We start from the raw sequence: 18,935 nt of genomic DNA on the forward strand, positions 1-18,935 counted from the left end.
ATGTTCACTCCAGCTTCTGTGAGACTTTACATCCACACTGAATGGATGTCACTTAGCCACTTAAAACCATGAACTCAAAAATCTATGCATCCGGTTCTGATGGGATCCAAGTTAATTTCATTTGTAAATATTGTTAGTGGAGAGCAAGACGGATTGGCTGTTTGGATTAAAACTCGGCTTAAACCAAATACTGGATTTAATCAAGTTTTAGATGGGTATATCATCGCAAAGAATTTTACATTTGTGATCTTATCTTTAACACTGATACTATGAGAGAGGAGAGGGAAAGAGGAGAAGAAAGAAGAGGAGAGGAGAGGAGAGGAGGGAGAGGAGAGGAGGGAGAGGAGAGGAGAGGAGGGAGAGGAGAGGAGAGGAGAGGAGGGAGAGGAGAGGAGAGGAGAGGAGAGGAGGGAGAGGAGAGGAGGGAGAGGAGAGGAGAGGAGGGAGAGGAGAGGAGAGGAGAGGAGGGAGAGGAGAGGAGGGAGAGGAGAGGAGAGGAGGGAGAGGAGAGGAGAGGAGAGGAGAGGAGGGAGAGGAGAGGAGAGGAGAGGAGAGGAGGGAGAGGAGAGGAGAGGAGAGGAGGGAGAGGAGAGGAGGGAGAGGAGAGGAGAGGAGGGAGAGGAGAGGAGAGGAGAGGAGGGAGAGGAGAGGAGAGGAGAGGAGGGAGAGGAGAGGAGAGGAGAGGAGAGGAGAGGAGGGAGAGGAGAGGAGAGGAGGGAGAGGAGAGGAGAGGAGAGGAGAGGAGAGGAGAGGAGAGGAGAGGAAGAGGGAAGGAAAGGGAAGTTGCTGCATGCAAATACTTCCAAGGAGGCTCTCAGCAGTGTGAGATTACCAGGATTCTACCTTCCAGCGCTGGCGCTGTGGACCCTGGAGACGGCTGTGCACTGCGGTTGTTATTGTTGTAGTGAGGAGCAGGAAAAGATAGGTTTGCAGTAGAGCTTGAGGATGGCACCAAGCCAGTGCCCTGAAAAATGGCAAACACGTCACAGCTAACAGCTGGATGCAGAAATATTTCTCTTTAATTTGGAGGGATAAAATTTTTTTCACAGCGGGGCACTCTCACAAGAGTACAACATCAAAGAGGGAGGGTCTCCCCAGTCAGACATCAGCTGGCTCCAGGATGGAACAAAACGAATGAACTGTCAGGACTTTTCCAGTGCGTGTGCTTCTGCCAAGCGAGCAGTTAAAGGTTCAGTGGCTTCTTCGCATCACAGACAAAGTCCTGATAAGCGCAGCCTGGGTCCCCCAGGTCCTGCTCTGATCAGCAGACAGGGGATGTCTGAGGAAGACTGCAGACTGATGGGTGGCAGGCTACCACTGTCCCCAGAGATAAGTGGGAGTCACTGAATGCTGGAGGCTCTCAGGCGATCCCTGGTGCCCGGTCCTAATCCGCAGAATCACCGGCTCCTCTGCTAAGTGACACTTAACAGCAACTGACCCAAACTGTGACCAAAATACCCACTTCCATCTCCTCTCCCAGCCACACCTCTGATGAAGCCTTTGCGGTACCACTAGCGGTGTTTTACAGTTCATCGACACTTTTCAACTGTTTTTCTGATTACCATATTTCAGTCTTGACTTATATGTTAGTATTATCTGCAAACTCAACATAAACCTGTAATGATTTTCTAATATTTCTGGGACGTGATGAATGTGGATTGACAGAGTACAGTATACAGCTTTCTCGCTGCATTACTGAAAATACAGCCACTGTGTGTATAATCATTACTCATTTACTTTATGGGGGCATTTATTACTTGACCTCTGAGGTCTTGTCTCAAAATCTTGGCATTCCAGACATGCCAGGATATTCCGAAACAAAGCGGGGAGTGTGCTACCCATTAGAAACAACAACAATAAAAGTTAATTGTAGTGGAAGAAATAGGGAGAAACGAACACACGAAAAACACTCACAGATTTACAAATCTGAGCAAAAAATAAAACTGAGCACAAATAATCTGAGCACAGTAGCGAGTATTTAATGTAGAAGCTTGTATTGTGGACTAGGCATCCCCATCCTTCTGCCGTGTTCTTCTTGTATGTGGACTAGGCATCCCCATCCTTCTGCCGTGTTCTTCTTTTCTTTTTTCTAATGCCACTGGCCATGCTGGCGCACTGCCAATAGAAAGAGAGTGTTTTTACCCAGGCCTGGGGATTTATGTCTTCATCTATTGCATGGTTTCTGGTTGTGTAAATTTTACTAACAGATTAAGTAATTTTCACTAAATTGACATTTGCTCTGAAAATAGGGATTTGTTTGATGAATGGCATTATTAATCATTGTGAACATAGTTATGGCCCTCATTTAGAAAACTTTAGATGCTTTTAAAGAAAAAGCCCCACTATTTTCCCCTGATAGGACAAGTAGGACATGATTTAAACAAAAACAAAAAACAATAACACAGTGGCCTTCTATCAACCATAGGCTGTTATGAGTCATGCACCTTAGCACAAGATTGTATCTTAGCGTTTTTGTTTTCTTTTGTTTTCATTGTTGTTTTTGAGACAGGGTTTCTGCGTCTCTCTGGCTATCCTGGAACTTCTTCCATAGATCAGGCTGGCCTTGAACTCGCTTGCGTCTGCCTCCCTGAGTGCCAGGATTAAAGGCATGCACTACCGCCTCCTGGCTATTTTATAATTTTAAAACAATGTTATGTGTGTGTATATGTGTACGCTTGCATGTGTGTGCACATTCACAGTTGTGTGCATGCAGGTGTGGGCATGCCACAGAGCATGTGAGGGCCAGAGGACAACTTCCAAGATTTGCTATCTGTAAGACTGAAGACTATCCCTGTCCCCTCATAGGTGAGATGTGAGCGTCAAATTAGGACGGTAGAATGTGTAAAGACTACAATGCCTTAAGATTTTTGACTTGGTGACTGGCTGTATTCCTTGTCCTCCGTGTGGGGGTGAAGGTACCTTCCCTCATTTGGGAGGAGTGGGCCAACTTTCCTTATCTGGAATGTGTGGGGCCAGACATTGTTGAGATCTCAGACTCTTTTGGATTTGGGCATCTTTACATAGGTTTCTTTGCAGAGCATTGCTAATCCAACATCCCCAATTTAAAGTGCTCTGAAATCAGGAACATTTTGAAGCGTTAACACAATATTAAAAAGTTTCAAACTTTGGAACTGCTTTGGGTTTTCAGTTTTCAGGTTATGGGTGTTCAATTTGGATGGCTTTGTAACCAACCTCTCTCTTCTTATGCTTTGATCCAGCTTGATTGGAGGGGGGGCTCAGTAGTGAAGACTGCTTGATACACAAATATGAGGGCCACAATTTGAACTCCAGTACCCGTGATACAAGCTGAGACTGGACTGGACTCAGCGGTTCTGTGGTTACGGGGAACCCCAGAATTGATGGGTAGAGACCAGACTCACTTGGGCTTTCTGACTTCCTGTCTAGTCCAAACAGTATAAGCTGCAGATTCAGGGAGAGAGACCTTTCTCAAAGAATAAGGCTGAGAGTGGCGGAGGAGGATGGCCAGTAACTTCCTTTGGCCCGGTCTACACACTCCCCCACACTTGTGTGCATACACCTCCCCCCCTAACGTAAATGAGAGGGGCTGGGAAGGGAAAGAGCATGGACAAACACACAGGAGAGTAGGAGGCACACTTGGGGAGTTCTTGGTGTCTTCCTTGGAGTGGAGAACTGTGCCAAAGCCTTATGCCTTTGAGGCTCCGAGAAGGAGTTTGCACATGTCCCTGCTCACAGGTAGATTTGATCCTACAGACTGCTGCTCAAATAGGGTGAGTTCATGGAGATCTAAAACACGGCTCTGGGCTTTGGGATCAATATGTCAGTGATCAGTTATCCTGCCTTGTAGCTGATGTACAGAAGGGAGATATTGGACTCCCAAAGCCACCACTAATTAAACCACTTGCGATCAATACCTCTTAGTTTCTAGTATGTCCCAGGAATGTTCTTAAAGATGTGGTGTCTGTGAATGGCAAGGGATCCTGTCAAGCTTAAGATAATTAAATTTAGGAATACAAACTACAGGCCTGAAGATAAAATTGTATACTGTTTGCTAGCCAGTAGTTACACTGGTGCAACATTTTTCCTTTGTCATATGTACTTTTATTTTTTACGTTAAAAAATTATATGTATGGCTGTTGTGTCTACGAGTGTATCTGTGCACCATGTGCATGCAGTGCCCTCAGAGACCAGAAGAGGGCATCAGAGACTCTGGGCCTAGAGTCTAAGGCAGTGTGGCTACCCCGAGGGTACTGGGAATGGAACCTGTGTCCTGCAAAATCAGCCAGTACTCTTAACTGCCGAGCCAACTCTCCAGTCTCCTATACTTTTACTTTTAAATAGTTTCACCTGAAAGATATAATATAAACAACTGTCTGACTTGTATATCCCCATTTGATATCCTAAGTCATTTCCTCATTCTTTGTAGTGTGTGAAAATATGTATAGTTAAGTTCTTAAAACCGGGAAATACATTTCTGCCTTCAGTGAGTGTATGGTCTGGTCATCTTGGGAGTAATGCGTTGTAAGATACTGTCTTAATTTTGTTTTAACCCATGTCCACACACGTGCTAGATGAGCATTCTACTATTGAGCTAGACATCAGCCTGCTACCCATATATTATGACTGCCATTCACTAGCAGGTCACTAAATTTTCACTAGGTAGACATTCCCCATCAATTATAATGTTGACCTAAGGATATCTAATGTCCCCAGAGCAGTCTCTGGGTGTGAGCCTTTACATGTACTTGCTCATTTGATTTTCATCTCGGTCCTTAGCGTAGGGACCTTATCAGCACCCTTCCTCCATCCCCGTGTGAGTTACAGTCATGGCTCCATCACAAGTGGCAATGTGGACAATGTCACATCGTCACTCATGACAGAGTCAAGACTGTTACTCACGCTTATTACGACAAACACCCCTAGGCATAGCACCATGGTCACCCCTAACTAGACAGGCTCATAAAATGTATTTTTTCACTTCTAATACATAAGACCTCCTCTGCCAATTACATATTGAAAGTAAAATCTACTTTTCAGTAAAGGCATTCTGATGACCACCTTCACAGTCAAAATAATCAAGTCTGTTGTTCCCTTGACACATGGTTGAATCTCAGAACACACATTTTTATCTGTCTTGGCAGATAAAACGTTAACTTTTTAACTTAAAACCATGATTTTTGAACTTTTCAAAAAAGATGGAGAGGTGTAAAAATATGGTATGAGAACGGACAGAGAAAATCTTTGGGACACCCCCTCGCTCCTTCCACACACACACACAAGCATTTTGTTCTCTGAATTCTCCATCAGCTGTGTAGAGATTGAAAACCAAAGCAGCATGAGCTCACAGGTGTCTCTGGCACCCCCTGACTTCTGTCTTCAGTTTCCTCATCACAGGAAAGTCACCTGCAGTTCAGAGAATCGGAGGAGGTCTTCTTCAAGGAGATGACCATTGGCTTCTAAGCTGGGGTTGATTGTGCTTTTTTGGTTCGGTTTCTTTGCATTAAGGAATAATTTCTTCTGAGCCCTTGAATAAGATCCAAGAGCTTCCCGAAGCTGTACATCTGGTAGACGTCCTTCTGTGTATGGGCCGGTGTTGAATGCTTGAATATAAAATATGTTCCCTCGCCTCAGCTGCTTGGGGAAAGCTGAAAGAGACCCTAGCTCAATACAATAACCAAATGCCAGTGTCCAGGGCCTCGGAGATACAAAACGAGAATTTCTCTCCACTCTGTGAAAGTCATGGTTAATCCTGCTGGCCAACCCCAGGGACTACCTAACACAGGTATTGAGGGGAATGAATTCACACCTAGGCTTCTCTAATTCAAAGATACTGGGACTCTTCAGGACACTCACAGAACTATAAGGAAGGGGTGGGGAGGTGGAGAACTGTCAGGTGGCCAGCCACTGCCCAGTCCTCTCACCGTAAGGGCTTAAGTCTAGCTTTGGGAGATCTTTTCTTTTGTCTAAGCTGACAGATTGGGACACATGGGTGCCGAGTTTCCTGTGCTCTAGATAGAGTATTCGAAGTGTCCTTTTGAAAGTTCTAGCAGAACTGCTTCATCTTCCTGGAGGCCTTATCTGCCACAGGAAATAGTCTCCCTGTAGGTTTTTCACATAGTGCTCACCCCACCCCCAGTCAATACAGGAGTCCTGCAGAAGCTCCAGGAATGGTGTTGCTTTTGCTAAGCAGCCCTTCCTCAGCCAGGGCAATGCTCCTGGTTTTAACACTTCTCTAAACTAGCTCCCTCTCTCTCTCCCTTCCTCTCTCTCTCCCTCCTTCCTTTCTTAAAGGCAGGGTCTCACTGTGTAGCTCAGACTGACCTTGTCAAGCACCTCTCAAGTGCTCTGAGGGCAGGCTTGCACGCTCAGTTGTGCTCTCTGCTTGGGACTTCATTGATTCTTCACTTAAAAAGATACTTAAAACCTGTGCTGATCAAGCTGGTGTGTGTGTGTGCGCATGTGTGTCTGTATGTGGGTCTATGTATGTGTTTGTGTATATGTGTGTGTGCTTGTGTGTCTGTGTGTATGTGTGTGTCTGTGTGTGTATGTGTGTGCATGTGTGTCTGTGTGCATATGTGTCTGTGTGTGTGTGCAGATGTGTGTCGCTGTGTATGTGTGTGTCTCTGTGTATGTCTCCTCTGTGTGTCTGTGTGTGTATCTGTCTGTGTGTGTATATCTGTGTATGTGTGCATATATGTGTGCATGTGTGTCTGTATGTGTATATATGTGTGTGTGTATGTGTGTGTATGTGTGTGCATGTGTGTCTGTGTGCATATGTGTCTGTGTGTGTGTGCAGGTGTGTGTGTGTGTGCAGATGTGTGTCGCTGTGTGTGTGTGTCTCTGTGTATGTCTCTGTGTGTCTGTGTGTGTATCTGTCTGTGTGTGTATATCTGTGTAATGTATGCATATATGTGTGCATGTGTGTCTGTATGTGTGCATATGTGTGTGTGTCTGTGTGTGTGCATGTGTGTGTATGTGTCTGTGTAGGCATGTTTTCCCTCTGGAAAGGTGAAGGCTTTTGAGCAGTACTGGAGTGATGTATGTTTACAGTGCGCTTAGACTCTTACTTCACGTTTCTGTCAGAGTGATAGCTCTGGTTTCCCTGTAGCTGCGGTTGCCAGTAAGCACTAACGGAGGCTAAGTAGGTAGGAAAATTACTGGGAGCATTTGTGAAGTAAGTGTGCCACGAGCCAGTAAGAGGGGCTGGGAATTAGAAAAATTGGAGGGGGACACTTTTCCTCAGGAAGATAGGTGGCCTGCTTTGCAATTTCCCAAGAGAATTTGAAAATCAACTTAGGCCACATTTAAAAAAATATTAAACACAACTGGGTGGTGGTGGCACCCACCTTTAATTCCAGGACTCAGAAGGCAGAGGGAGATGGATCTCTGTGAGTTCGAGGCCAGCTTAATTTACAAGAGCTAGTTCCAGGACAGGCTCCAAAGCTACAGAGAAACCCTGTCCCCCCAAAAAAGACCCAAACAAACAAAAAACAAAACAACAACAAGAAAATTTAAACACTTGGCAAGCCAAACAAAGCTGTGAATGGCTCATTTGCACATCTTGCTTTACCTGTGTCCATTTAGATTCTATCATTCCGAAGGTGGTGCCTTCCCTTTAACGATAAAATGGAGCAGTTGCTGCCTCGCCTGCCCCTGTGCTCATCATCGTAGTTAATATAAGCTGGCAGCGTTCGCAAGTGGCTAAGCTGTACTGGAGCCGCTTTTACCAGCAATCGTTAGAGTCCAACACTGGCGTACATCTTACTCCCCTTTTCATCTGGAGTTTTGTTCTAGGTAAACATAAGCATGGAAGAGAATGTCACTTCAGATGCCAGCAAGGTGGCTCAATGCCTTTCTTGTGGAGGTTTTCAGTCAATGCCCCAACATGGTTTGAAGTGAGAGAATCGAGGTGGTCTTTATTTTAGCCCCACGAATGGTATTACAGCTGATATCATGGAATCAAAAACTTAAAATCCCCTTGAAAAGTAAGAATTAGCTCTCCCATTACTTATCTTGCTACTTCTATTGATACAAGATAGAAGAGATGCACAGGCCAGAAGCAATAGTTTTAAAATAGCGGCAGCAATCACAAAGGAAATCAGAGACGATAATTTAGAGATACATATCACAAGCATCTTCCAGACGGGTGCAATAGTATAGATACATATTACAAGTAACTTCCAGGCGGGTGCAATAGTATAGATACATATTACAAGTAACTTCCAGGTGGGTGCAATAGTATAGATACATATCACAAGCATCTTCCAGGCGGGTGCACTGATGAACTCCTAACCTCCAGCAACAGGCAGCCTCTTTGTCTTAACATTGCACACACACAAATTGAAAACACAAAGAGATAAAGGCACCGGTTTCTATGTTCTATTTATATTGTTCTTTCTTTGATCAGAAAGCAAAATACAATCTAGGGTTCGGGCCGAGTAGGAGAATCATTTTGTTTAGCTAAGGGGAGTCCTTGGGTTTAATCTCTAGTGTAAAAACAGAAAAGAAAAAAGGGGAAGAAAGAAGAGTCACTGCACAGATATCTACTTATACCAAAACATTGACCAGCATCAACACTTTACCAAATTTGTATCAGAAATGAAGCCTTTAAAATGTAATGCCATTGTTTCCTCCCATTATCTTTGCTTCTGAAGGCCCCTCTCTAAGGTTGCCAGGGATCCTTCTCATGCAGGGCTTCAGAGTTTGGCTGGTGTATTTACATATGATTCCTATACAACATGTACTGCCATAACATACGCTAGGTGTTATTTTGTGTATTTACATATGCTTTCTATACATTGCTTCTTCATTTTTTTCCCCTGGTTTTTCAAGACAGGGTTTCTCTGTAGCTTTAGAGCCTATCCTGGAACTAACTCTTGTAGACCAGGCTGACCTCGAACTCACAGAGATCCACCTGCCTCTGCCTCCTGAGGGCTGGGATTAAAGACATGGGCCGCCACCCATCTGCTTTCTATACATTGCAATGGGTACTGCCATACATACACTAGAGTATTATTTTATATATCTACATTTGCTTTCCATATATTGCAATGGGCACTGCCATACATACACTGCTTAGAGTGTTATTTTGTATATCTTAAAAATTGGTAGCATAATAGTTTGCAGTTTCTCACTCAACATTGTGTTTTTAATATTTGTCTCCTAATACAGAGATAAGTTATTAATTTTAAATGCATTAAACAAATGGTTTTTGGATGGATCTTCCAATGACAACAGCTTCCATTATTTTTAATTCTTTTTTTAAATTTATTTATCTTTATTTTATGTGCATTGGTGTTTTGCAGTGGGTGTCGGGTCTCCTGAAATTGTAATTACAGACAGTTGTGTTGGGTCTCCTGGAACTGGAATTACAGACAGTTGTGAGCTGCCATGTGAGTGTTGGGAATTGAACCCTGGTCCTCTGGAAGAGTAGTCGGTGCTCTTAACTGCTGTGCCATCTCTCTAGCCCCCTCTAAGTCTTTGTTATTCCAAATGGTTCATCAGTGAATACCTTTGAAACCCTCTCCCCGATTCAGCAGAATTGCACTAGAGTAATTTCCTGGATGTAAAATTGCTAAGCCATAGGAAATAAACATTCTCAAACTTATCGAGGTTTTATCAAAGTGTCCTCCAATGTAACTGTTCCATAGTACATGTCCCTCTGGCAACAGGGGAACTGGCTTTTGCCTAAGAAATACTAAATGATCCATTCTACAGTTCAGAGTCTCCATTACAGAATTTACCCCTCCCACTCCGCACTCCCTGACCAGGTGTCCTATCTGTTTCTTCTCATGCAGTTTTCCTATCTTGAGAAGTTTTTTTTTCCTTGCTTCACATTAAAAAAGAATAGAGAAAATATTAAAACATTCATTTTCATTCAGAATAAACGGCACCCTTTCTGGCAAAATTGCTGTGTTAGGTGTTTTTACAGAATGAATCTTTCTCTTAATCTAAAGTTAATGCCCATGCCTTTATGCTCACCATTTGAATGAATAAACAACTTGACCTTTCCAACATTTCCGCAGGTCCTAGGGGAGTTGTCTAAACACTTGGAGCATTTAAAAAAAAAATTCTGCTTATTTAAAAATCTTTCGGAAGATAGATAATAAGAACCAGTAATTTTAGGTCTTGGCATAGTTCATCTTCCAAATTCCTTGGGTTTGGGGCAGGGGAGGCTATCAGGTATCCATCTTAAAATATCATGTTAATATCCCACAAACATGGGTGTCAGTTCAACCTCAGAGAACAACTTCCTGTACTTGGAGCTGGAGCTGCTCCTCTGGGCTCCTGCAGTTGCTAAGTCTCACTTGGAGTTCCTTTTAACTTCTTTCTGCCTAGAAGAGAACAGCTTCTGTCTGGGAGATAAGCTACGTACAGATTTTGTCTCTTAACCAAGCTCTTCAATGTTACCAAAGCTACCTGACCATAGCGAGCAACCTAGTGCCCACTTGTACCTGCATCTCTTAGGGATGTCCTTAGTTTCTGTTTAGCTCCCAAGTTATGTATGCCCTTTGTACTAAAGAAAGAACATAGGCATCAAAATTTTCTGGCTCATTTTGGCTCTTGCAAGAAAGGTTGCCTTTAAATGTTGACTCTTAACAGCACAGACCACAAAGAGCTCAGAGCTGTCTTGAGGCAAGTGCGAAAGCCCTGAGTTCTGGGCTCCCAGGAACCCCCAGGAGACACTGCTGCTCCTATCAGTGTGTGTGGCAAGGCCCCCTTGAAGAACTCCACATGTATTTGATGACCTGAAATGCATAACATTTGTGAAGTTTTGTTTTGTTTTGTTTTTTTTCTCCCAGAGGTGTTGTGCCCACAGGCCTAGTTAGATCAATTTTTAAGCATCACAATGGCTACAGTATAGATAATACCTTAGAGCTCCTGTAAGGAAGAAGGCTCAAGGGGCTCTTGCCGCATTTCCTGTGTGAAAGGGTTATCATTTGAGGTAGGGTGCTAACAGTGGAGAGGGAGGCCATTAGGAAGGAGATTTGCGTGGGTCTGGTGGTAGCTGTGCTTGGAAGCCTGAGAACAGAGTCAAGGACAGATGAGTTGTGTTCACCCCTAGGGCGCAGTCAGGAGACTGAAGGTGTCCGGCATCATCTCAGCTTTGTGTGAAATACTGTAATCAGTATTGGCCAAAGCCGGGAAAGTCGACTTCCTCCCGCATACTGCTTTAGAATACTTCCTGATACATGGTGATCTACATTTTTCTTCCAGTCAAGTAGGAGGCAAAACTGTGGTTTCTTTGTGGACATATCTATTTACAGAGATTGATGCTGACACACATTTGTAGCAGGAAACCCGTTTCCACTCATTTCAGGTTAGACTTGGGAGCACGTAGTGTTCAGCTGAGCTCACACACAGGCTAGGCTGGGCTCTTTTACCTATGGGGTTAGGTCGCTTGGTGCTGAGGATCCAGGCTGGGAGCAGTAAAGAGGACCGTTGTGCACACTTTTTAGGATGTTCTGTAGTATTTATCACCAGCAGCTAGCTATGCAAGATATCTTTGTAAGGAAAGGGAAATAGGATTTCATCAAGAAATTTTACTCCACTAATCATCAATAGTGGTGAGGATAGTTTTGTTCAATCTCTCTGGCTGTTGACAGCAGGCTCAAGGGTGAGATTTTTTTGAATGTTGCTTGACTGACTGTCTTAACAACAATGACAAAAAAAAAAACGACACAACAACAAATCAATTAAGTGTAATGTAATCTAAACAATTAGTGGAACATCATCTAAAGGCAACCTCAACATATCTGCCTTTAGCTTGCTGCTCAGCAGACGGATCGACCACGTAATGTATTTCCGTTTTCTGCTCTTATTCCGAAGCAAGGAATGGGAAGGAGTATTTCGCCCCAGCTGTAACACAGTCCAGGACCTTCTCCTTCCTTTCGGGCTGAGTTGATTATCAGTTGTGACGGTCCTGGTATGGCTATCCAGTCCGAAATCCACAGATGTTTGTCTTTATTGGATTAATGTTTTCCTTTTATTGGCGGGGGCAGTGGAGAGGTTGGGGGAGGAGACTGAATATCAGAAAAACCAGCGGGAGTATTCAGTTGCGTGGACAGAAAAGAAAACTCGCCCCCCACACAGCCCAGGGCCCTCCAGACTAGAAACACTGATCTGACTTAGCAGGAATGGCCACACAATGTGGTTTCCTCTGGAAGATTTATTCTGTATGTTTACTTGGAGAAGAAAAGCAGGGGGGCTCAGAAAAAGAGGTGTGGCTTCTCGGGATGCTCTGGGGGAACCCCTCAGCAGCTCCCAGGAGGCTGTACTGACTATTCAAAATATACTTGGTTCTCCCAATGTCGTTCTAAGGTCTGTACTCCTAAGAAACTATTTGTGTGTATGTGCCTGTGTGTGTGTGTGTGTGTGTGTGTGTTTGTATGTGTGCTCACCTGTCTGTGAGGACAGGGACAGGTGGGAGTCAGGGGTTAACCTCCGATGTTGGTCCTCAGGAGCCATCTTCCCTGTTTGGTGGCACAGGGTCTCTTACTGGAATCTGGAACTCATCATTGTGGCAGGCTGATAGTTCACCAAGCTCCAGAGATCTGCCTGTCTCTGCCTCCCCCGCAGGAGAATTGCAAGCTTGTGCTACCATGGCCAGTTTTTCATGTGGGTGCTGGAGATTAAACCCAGGACCTCCCATTTCTGCAGGAAGCACATTGCCAGCTCAACTATCTCCCCAGACCTCCCAAGGAACTCCTGAACTGCCTTGTGCTTCCTGGCTGCCTCCACGTCTGGGGAGAGCTTAGAGAATGGCTGTTTATTGGCTATGTAACTGCCTCATCCCCGCCTCCTGCACATCACATCATGCAAAGTTCCTGGAACCACAGTGGATTCTGGAGGGGCACAAATGACTTTGCTTTCAACAATCACTGGGTGCCTAGCCAAGCTGCTTGAATCAGGATTTAGGGAGAGGGTATCCTGAGCTTATCGACTAGTTTGAAGTGGGTTTTCTTTTCTTTTTCCTATCTTGAGGAATCTGCTAGGGTTGAACCTAAGACAACGATGGTGAAAGTGACTTTGGTTGAGAAATGTAAACTCCCTAGGAGACCGCTGTTTTCTCTTCCCCTTTCTGGGGATGTTTTCAGATGACTCCTCCCTTAAGGGCTTCAGAGACCTCTATCTCCTATGAAGGGACAGTCCCCCCTCTTTTTTTTTTTCCTTCCCAGAGTCTGTTTCCACCAGTCCTCTACAGTTCTACAGTTTCCCAGCTGCCTTTTGCTGGGGGTCACCCAGCTCGGCGGATGGACAGTGACTGCCTTCCTCGGATGCTTTGGGATAGATGCATGCCGGAGGGCCTTTTAAGTGCCTCCTCCAATCATGTCAGTGTGGCCTCTCCTTTCAGCTTGCTCTGTTTATCCAGCAGTTCATTATTTAAGACTAGCCTGTCAAAATAGGTTAAATATTCTTTGGGAAATATGGTCACATCCTTGAGATACCACAACTATGTTTAATACAGGGAAGATTGGCTTGATAAGAGAAACGTGATCGACTTGCCTCACCAGAAAACATTTTCCTGTTACCCTCGCCGAGTTTCCACAGCCATCAATAGGCACCAGCAAACCCGAGGACCATAAATCTCCGCGGCTGACACGGAGAGACATCAAGGGAAACAGGGAAAATGATTGCTGATGATTCGTTCTAACTACTTGACCTTCTGACCTCTTCTCCAGATATATGATCAAGATGGGACACTACAGCACTTTATTGATGGTGGGGAGCCTAGTAAGTCGAGCTGGATGAGGTATATCCGATGTGCAAGGCACTGTGGAGAGCAGAATCTAACAGTAGTTCAGTACAGGTAAAGTATGTCTTGATTTATCGCTGGAGCCCGTGGGCTTGCACGTGCGAACTTAGGCTTGCTGCGAAGTGGTTGCAAACATCCCGCAGAACCCCGTAGAGATCTAGTTTTCCATGCCGAGTTGCTGAAGTGCCTTAGTTCCAGGGGCAATAACAAGGGTGCTAGCGGATGCCCTCTCTGACTATGTACATGAGCTGAAGTTACTCTACGCCTTGGCTTGAATGTCCGTAGGGACCCGAATGAGTTTGGCAGCCCCACCAGCTTGGGGTTAATCCCCCAGCAGATGTGAACACATACACACACACACACACACACACACACACACACACACAAATGGAACTTGGAAACTCAGTTCCAGCTCTGTTCCTTTCAGTCTCCATCAGTCTGTCTCTCAGAGAGAGAGAGTTAGGTTCATTTGGACCAAGGTCTGGAGAACCAAGAACTTAATCTTCCAAAGCCGGCCATGCTCAGACCCAGGACTGAGACGCCGCAACCTCTCCTGCTCTCTCAAAAGTTTCCAGAGCATCTGGGCCTGGCCCCTTTGATGATTTCAGCTGTGTTCCAGGTGATGTGGTGGCTTCAAATTAAAGAAAAGAAGCCCCACCCCCACCACTGTTCCCTAAGAGGAATGGGCAGCGCCCCAAGAGTGACAGATCCAGGGAGAGGTAACTGTACTTTTCAGAGTCCCACAGGGATAGAGCAGGAAGCCCCCCCCCTTCTCCATGCACCTGCTGGCCCCACCCCCTGTTCCTAAGGAAGGCTGGAACCAAGATGAGAAGGCAGAAACAGACCGAACAGAAAAACAGCCCCACCACTAAGCCTTCTCCTCTCAGAATCCCTCGAAAACATGTGCGGTATAAATATATGAGCTCAGTTATAAACAGCCGTGTTCCCTTCAGAGTCAGAAGCAACTGTTTAGCTTTATTGGGCACCACAGACACATCAAAGCCGAGAGCCTTGTGTCGGCAACTTGGAGTTCTGCCTGGGGCTATTTATTTTCCTTTTTTTTAAAGTGAAGTTTTTTCTTCTTCTCTCTCTCTCTCTTTAAATTTTTCTTTATAGCTTAGAGGTGCACCAATTTGGCTTGCTTGCTCCCTGAAGGTCTCCACTTCTAAAAAGAACCTACTTGGGCAGTGTCTGACTCATTGCCTGGGTTCCCCATGCAGTTTTATTAAGTAACGGTTTGCGTGAAAGAGTACAGGAGGCTGTTTGGTTAACACCGGTGCACACCCAGCAGCGCTCTGTGTTTGCTATCGGGAATTTTCTAGACAACCCTGAGCTCCACAATTAGCAAAGGTTGTGCTTGTCCAGTCAGCAAGAGATAGTTTGGCCACTTCTCTAAAACAGAAATACCAAGGGAACTATTGAGGCAAACTCTAAATTTGGGACAAGAACCCCTCAGGGGAGAGGAGCATGAGTAAGCCATTACCTATCTGTCGATATTAAGTGAATTTTACAACTCTCCTTTCATGAGGGCGCTGAAGCTACAAGCTCACTCTCAGCCGATCTGTTTTGGATTACCGCAGATCTTTATACAATGAGCTACAAAAACACAATTTAAAAAAAAAAAAACTGGCATCCATCACTAGTGACCACGTCCAAAAGTAAGAAAATAGAAAAGTTGGGCCCCAAAGAGCCAGCCTAATTTTTATTGTACATGAATGTCCTCTTCACAAAAAGTCAGCTGGTTTAAATTCATTCTGTTATGATTTGTAATATCTAAATGGAATTTTCTTCAAAGCGCCCTTGATTGATTGACCCTTAGCTGAACGTTTTGTTTTTATTTTGAGGCTGACAATAATGTTTGTTGGCATGTGTTCTGCTTCAACTGCGTTGGGACGCCATGAAGCTATCTTTATGAGTCATCCAACCACAATACTAAATACATGTCAGCAAAGGAAATATTATCTGAAAAGGGAAAAATCCCTTTGATGTGCTTCAGCATGCAGGGATTTCTGCAAGCTTTGGAAGCTCAGGGTGCTTGTCAGGGATGGTGTACGCTTACACATTTCCCCCCCTCTTTCGGCCTACTCTGTGCCCCAGAAGACCACCCATCGCTCGAAAACAGTTCTGCTCTTTCAGCGGCAAAGTGTGTCATTTGGTTTTAGCACATTCATTTGCCGGGCGCTGTGTTTACACGAAGGGAAGGCAAACCCAGAGATGAAATGTTACAAGGGTGAAGTACAAAGTAGACTCAATTTTTCTCAAGTTAGGAGATGTCAGCGATTTATAACACAGTTCCAATTTTGATTTTTTTTATGCGGCGGTGGAAAAAATTAATAAAATGCGCAGCTCCTAGAGGTGCCAAGGCAGGAAGGGCAGTGAGGACTGGACGAGCAGCTGGAGTTTTTGTCAGATATTCATAGAATGTTTGGGAAAAACGTTCTGCTTAGCTAGCAGTGCCCTCGTGAGACAGAATGGCAGTAAGTAAGGAAAATAACAAGATAAATGAAATTTTTGCAGCCGTAAGTAAAATATTGAGAATCTGCACTTTTTTTATTGATCTTTATGATCCTATTGCCAAGAGCCACTTTGTGGTGACAAAGTGTGTTGGCAAGTGCATATCTCACTGCCATGAAAAATGTGGAGACAGATTCCCCTTATGTCTGCAGTGTTCTACAAGGGACAAATTACGCTGTTGCAGCCAATTCCTTACAGAAAGGCGGAATTTAAGGCCCACCAACCCTAAAACACTTTTATCTGGAACTTGAGGCTAATATTTGTAACAATCCTTCATTGAGAAAACCGGTCTGGACACCCTCATTCTTTTCAAAAATCTGTAGATTTTTCTTAACGGCACCAAAGCTGCTGCTATAAAAGATGCTTATTTCTTAGAACCCTCACTCCATCACCCTGGGTGTAATCTTTCAGCCCAAGGAAAGTGCTCCTCTTGTATTTATTGAATTTCCATCCGTCTCACACAAGAGGGCTTTTCTCTTCTCCTACATCAAACTTTAGGGGGTGGGAGGGGGGAGCAGGTGGGAGGGTTTTATTTTTCTTCTCTTAGTCCTTATATTATTAAAAGTTGCTTTATTTTATTATGAATTTTTGGGGACTCCCAACATCACAGTGACAGACGGACTACCTGTAGTGCTTTCTCTTCAAATAAGAAATAAATAAAACGTAAATTGATTTTCTAATGTGGTTGGGCAGCTCTCACTGCCTATGTAGTAGCCACTGGGAAGAATTTTCTAGTTATCGTGAGAGAGAATTTTTATTTTTTTTTAAATGAACTTTTCCTTCCCTGCTGTCTCCTGGGCCATATATCTGTCTCCCCAAGACCCTCTGTGAAGGGGCCCTGTGGAAATAAATACATTGTTTATCACACTGAGTTACAGGCTCTCCTCGACGGCTTGGGATCAGAAGGTGGGTGTAGATTTATTATAAACTGTTTAGGTGGAGCTGGGCAGAATGTTTGGGGGACAATAAAAATGCGGTGGGGACCTATGAGCATTACGTCTGACTAAGATGGGTTTTCTTTTGTTTTTAAATAGGTCGAATATATTCTACCGAGCCTGTATAGATATTCCCAGGGGCACCGAGCTTCTGGTGTGGTACAATGACAGCTATACGTCTTTCTTTGGGATCCCCTTACAATGCATTGCCCAGGATGAAAACTGTAAGAACCTACTTTAGTTCTGAATTCACACTAAAAACGTACCTGTTTCGGAGGGAACTTTTAAAGAATGCTTTTGAAACTTCTTTTTGAATGTGGTTCACTGTGATACGTAAAGCAAACATGCATGGGTCATTCCACCGCTGCTTCCTTTCCTGGCCAGCTCTTTGCCTGTTTACAGTTTCAAAGCCTTTGCCAGACTTTTAAAGAATTGCTGACAAAAAAAAAAAAAAAAAAAAAAAAAGGAAGTCAGCTGGTCTCTAGTGCGTACCCACTCTGTGTCTGCTTTAAGAGGGGAAGCGCCAGGGTCGCTGCTCTGAAGGGAGGTAATCTTGTTGGAACCACAGGCAAAACAAAACTAACAAAGCAACATCCCTCAGTGGAGACTATCTCCTCGGCAGCTGTTTGGGTGTGAATGAGGAGAGTCAGTCGTTAGAGGAAAAGGCTGTGGAATTGGTGTCTTTCTAAGTTTTCTCATTGAAAATATTTCTCCTATCATTGTTATCTTGCTAACTATGACCTTTAAAACAACAATAGGATATTTAGACTGGTGGGAACTTGAAGCAACTTCTACTTGATCTTCTTCCAAACTCAAGTATCGATGCTTGGGCAACCGTTCAGGTGATGTCCATATTTGGAACAGATTTAGGCAGTCCCAGGGTGCACGGGGGAGAACACTTGTTTCAGGGGCGCTGTCTTTTCCTGTCGCTAAGCTGACTCATCTGTGAAATGATAATTGGATATGCTGCAAGAGAGAAACAGAGACAACAGATGGATTTGTTGATGGGTGGAGAGCTTCGTCTTGGAAGGAGCGGTCTTTTCCTACTTCTGTCTCAATTCTCTCTCACGCACTCATCCTCCCAATGCCCTCGCTGCTGCTCAGCACAGTGCCGACCTTGTTTTTCTTGTCTTTGATCCCATTGAAAAATAGAAAATCCTTACAGAGCACACTAATACCAACTTCTCTGTTTTTTGCCCTAATTCAAACCAACCTCAAATGAAGACGTGTATCTTGGCATCCTCCTGACTTGTGGAGTTTCCCCAGAAGTTGTTCTTTCTGCTGTGATATACCCTGCTGTGTTAGAGCGAGTGTCTGTTTCCAGGGGAGCAATCCCCATGTGGGACATGGCTGGGTTGCTGGCTTTAGAGCAGACACACGCATGGAGACCACCAGATTCTCCCTTCTCCAGGATAACACCATCACTACCTCCCTCACCACAAGAACTAGAACATCTGGGGTAGAGCCATGGGTGTTCTCTGTGCCGGAACCAGACACAAACTCAGCTCCTATTCTGGGAATCCTGCATTGTTTTTTTCTTTCCTCCTTGACTATAACCTGCTATAGACCGTGAAGATACTGTGTTGTATTGAGGACTGTGTAGTGTAAGCCCATGATGGTCAACAGCACTGATTTACAGCTTATAGTTCAGTCATTGATTCCTGTATTTATTGATCACCTGCTAGGGGCCAGTCTTTACTTCATTTAGGTGCCATCAATGCAGAAGAAAGAAAATAGTCAAGAAGTCCTAC

General features: G+C 44.4%; 1 protein-coding gene across 1 annotated transcript in view; it reads left to right on the top strand.

Annotated features, from left to right (window-relative positions):
- The window catches only part of LOC121441958 (putative histone-lysine N-methyltransferase PRDM6), a 102,303-nt gene that overhangs the window by 54,773 nt on the left and 28,595 nt on the right, over positions 1-18,935 (top strand). Inside the window, exons 4-5 of the mRNA XM_041643385.1 lie at positions 13,662-13,789; positions 17,284-17,408. Of these exons, the coding sequence (XP_041499319.1) occupies positions 13,662-13,789; positions 17,284-17,408 (253 nt within the window). The remainder of the gene's footprint in view (positions 1-13,661; positions 13,790-17,283; positions 17,409-18,935) is intronic.

This window comes from Microtus oregoni, unplaced genomic scaffold (genome assembly GCF_018167655.1).
Source record: "Microtus oregoni isolate MIOR12 unplaced genomic scaffold, Mior012 000085F_ref0000168, whole genome shotgun sequence".
Taxonomy (NCBI): Eukaryota; Metazoa; Chordata; class Mammalia; order Rodentia; family Cricetidae; genus Microtus; species Microtus oregoni.